Here is a 2,319-nt window from a genome sequence, read left to right as displayed (position 1 = left end):
GATTACTAATTAATTCTTGGCAGGTGCATTATATTTCCACAAAACATTAATTAATTTAGCAAAAATACAACAAATAAATCGATTATTACGTCATTTTGAAACATTCGATATGAAAATGGGGACTAGCTATTAGGCGTACATTGCCAAGGCCAATTTCGGTCATGGAGAAGGTCGAATCGAAAAAATTTACGAGCGATAAATGTTTATACACGTATACCTACAACAGTTTTAATTCTAGATTATTATATTCTTAATTGGTTTTTTAATTAGACCATCAAGGTGAAGGTTATATACGACATTTCAGATAACATTAGGTAACACAACGTTTAAGTATGTGAAATAATAATCTTGCGATATTAATTACAGGTACAAATAATATAAGTTTAATTTTTTATTAAGTAAGAAATGCATTTTGTTAGTTTAACAGAAATTTTATTAGTTTAACCCAGCGGTTACACACTAGTGTGTCGGAAGAACCTATCAGGTGTGTCGCGAGATTTACGAATACGATATTTTTATTTATATTTTTTTACTTGTTATAATATATACCAATCATGCATTTAACCATTTTGTTTAACTATTAGGTATATACCACGTTATACCAATCAATAAAGTGCCAACCCGTAATTGTTTGATGAAAATACACTTGAAACAAAATCATCAAAGCGTTTCCCAAAAACGGCGCGAGTATTTTCAACGTCTACGTTGTTCCATTCAATCATCCTCAGTTATAATGGAAAAACGAATAAAACTCCCAGATAAGACACTTTTAGCATCATATAAAGTTTCTGAATTGATTGCCAATAAACAGAAAGCCCATACTATTGGTGAAGAGCTTATTTTACCGGCATGTAAAGAATTAGTTGCTACAGTTTTAGGCCCGGAAGCTGTTGAACAAATATCAAAGGTACCTTTATCAAATGACACAGTCCATCGACGTATATTAGATATGTCAATCGATATTCAAAGTAATGTTAGGGAGGTATTGGCAAATACACAATTTGCTTTACAACTGGACGAAAGCACGGATATTTTGGGAAAGGCCCAATTGATATCTTTTGTAAGATTTGTGTACGGACCGGAAATTATTGAACAGTTCCTATTCTGTCGTGAATTGGAAACAACAACCACTGGAACTGATATATTTTCTACTATTGACACCTTCTTTCAGGATCAGGATGGACGGATTGTATTGCGATATGTACAGATGGTGCTGCTGCAGTGACGGGAAATGTCAAAGGATTTTTAAGTTAATTAATTTAATTTAAGTTAATAAAGGATTTTTAAGTCAAAGGATTTTTAAGTTAAATACCAGTTAATAATAATTACTCATTGCTTTTTACATCGAGAAGCTCTGGTAGTAAAAACTACGGATGGAAGCCAACTGGGTGAAGTTATTCATACTGTTGTTTCTATGATCATCTATATCAAAACTCGTCCGGTGAAATCAAGGGTGTTTGAGAAACTTTGTAGAGACATGGGCGCAGATCATAAAGTCTTGTTATTTCATAGTAAAATTCGTTGGCTTTCGAAAGGAAAAATACTAAACAGAGTTTTAGAACTTAAAGACGAACTACTCGAATTTTTTAAAACAGAAGATGGCCAAAGTGGTTTTTGTAAAAACCTTCTTTGGTGTGCTAAGTTGGTTTACCTTTCTGACATTTTTAATAAGCTAAATTCTTTGAATGCAACTATGCAAGGACGAAAGGAAACCATAATATTATCAACTGATAAAATAATTGCGTTCTCCAAAAAACTTACATTCTGGAACTGGTTATAGAAAAAAACGATTTGACTGCTTTTCCCGAAACCTCTATAACTTTAATTAATTTGAAATCTGAAGAACAAACTCTACTAAAGGAGAGGATGAAAGAGCACTTATGTAAGTTGCAAGAAGGGATAACTAAATACTTTCCCCTCTGTCTTGAGTGCTAACTGTGAATGGTTAATTGCATTTGACGAGAACAACGTAAGATTATTACAACGTACAGAATTAATCAGTTCTGAAAAGGAACAGCTTATTGAAGTGTATTCTGACACAGTTTTAAAATCAAAATTTAGAGAAGTAGCTCCGGATGTTATTTGGATTTCAGTTAAGAATGAATACCCAGAATTAGCAAAGAAAGCAGTATCACTTTTACTGCCGTTTTCGACCCCGTACTTATGTGAATCTGCATTTTCTGCGATGAAAAATATAAAATCTAGCTACCGGTCTCGACTACTTGATGTGGACAGCGAGATGAGAGTGTGTCTGTCTACAATTCGTCCTCGGATAGATATACTTTGCAAAAGTCATCAGGTTCAAATTTCACACTAGTT

At 33.2% G+C, this 2,319-nt stretch overlaps 1 protein-coding gene across 1 annotated transcript; it reads left to right on the top strand.

Annotated features, from left to right (window-relative positions):
- Positions 1-733: 733 nt before the first annotated feature.
- Positions 734-1,225, top strand: LOC140435433 (protein FAM200C-like). The gene has a single exon (XM_072524167.1). It carries the CDS (start codon positions 734-736, stop codon positions 1,223-1,225), a length of 492 nt encoding a protein of 163 aa, XP_072380268.1.
- The last annotated feature ends 1,094 nt before the right edge of the window (positions 1,226-2,319 follow it).

Source organism: Diabrotica undecimpunctata, chromosome 3, assembly GCF_040954645.1.
Source record: "Diabrotica undecimpunctata isolate CICGRU chromosome 3, icDiaUnde3, whole genome shotgun sequence".
NCBI lineage: Eukaryota > Metazoa > Arthropoda > Insecta > Coleoptera > Chrysomelidae > Diabrotica > Diabrotica undecimpunctata.
This window is presented reverse-complemented; position numbering and strand designations above follow the sequence as displayed.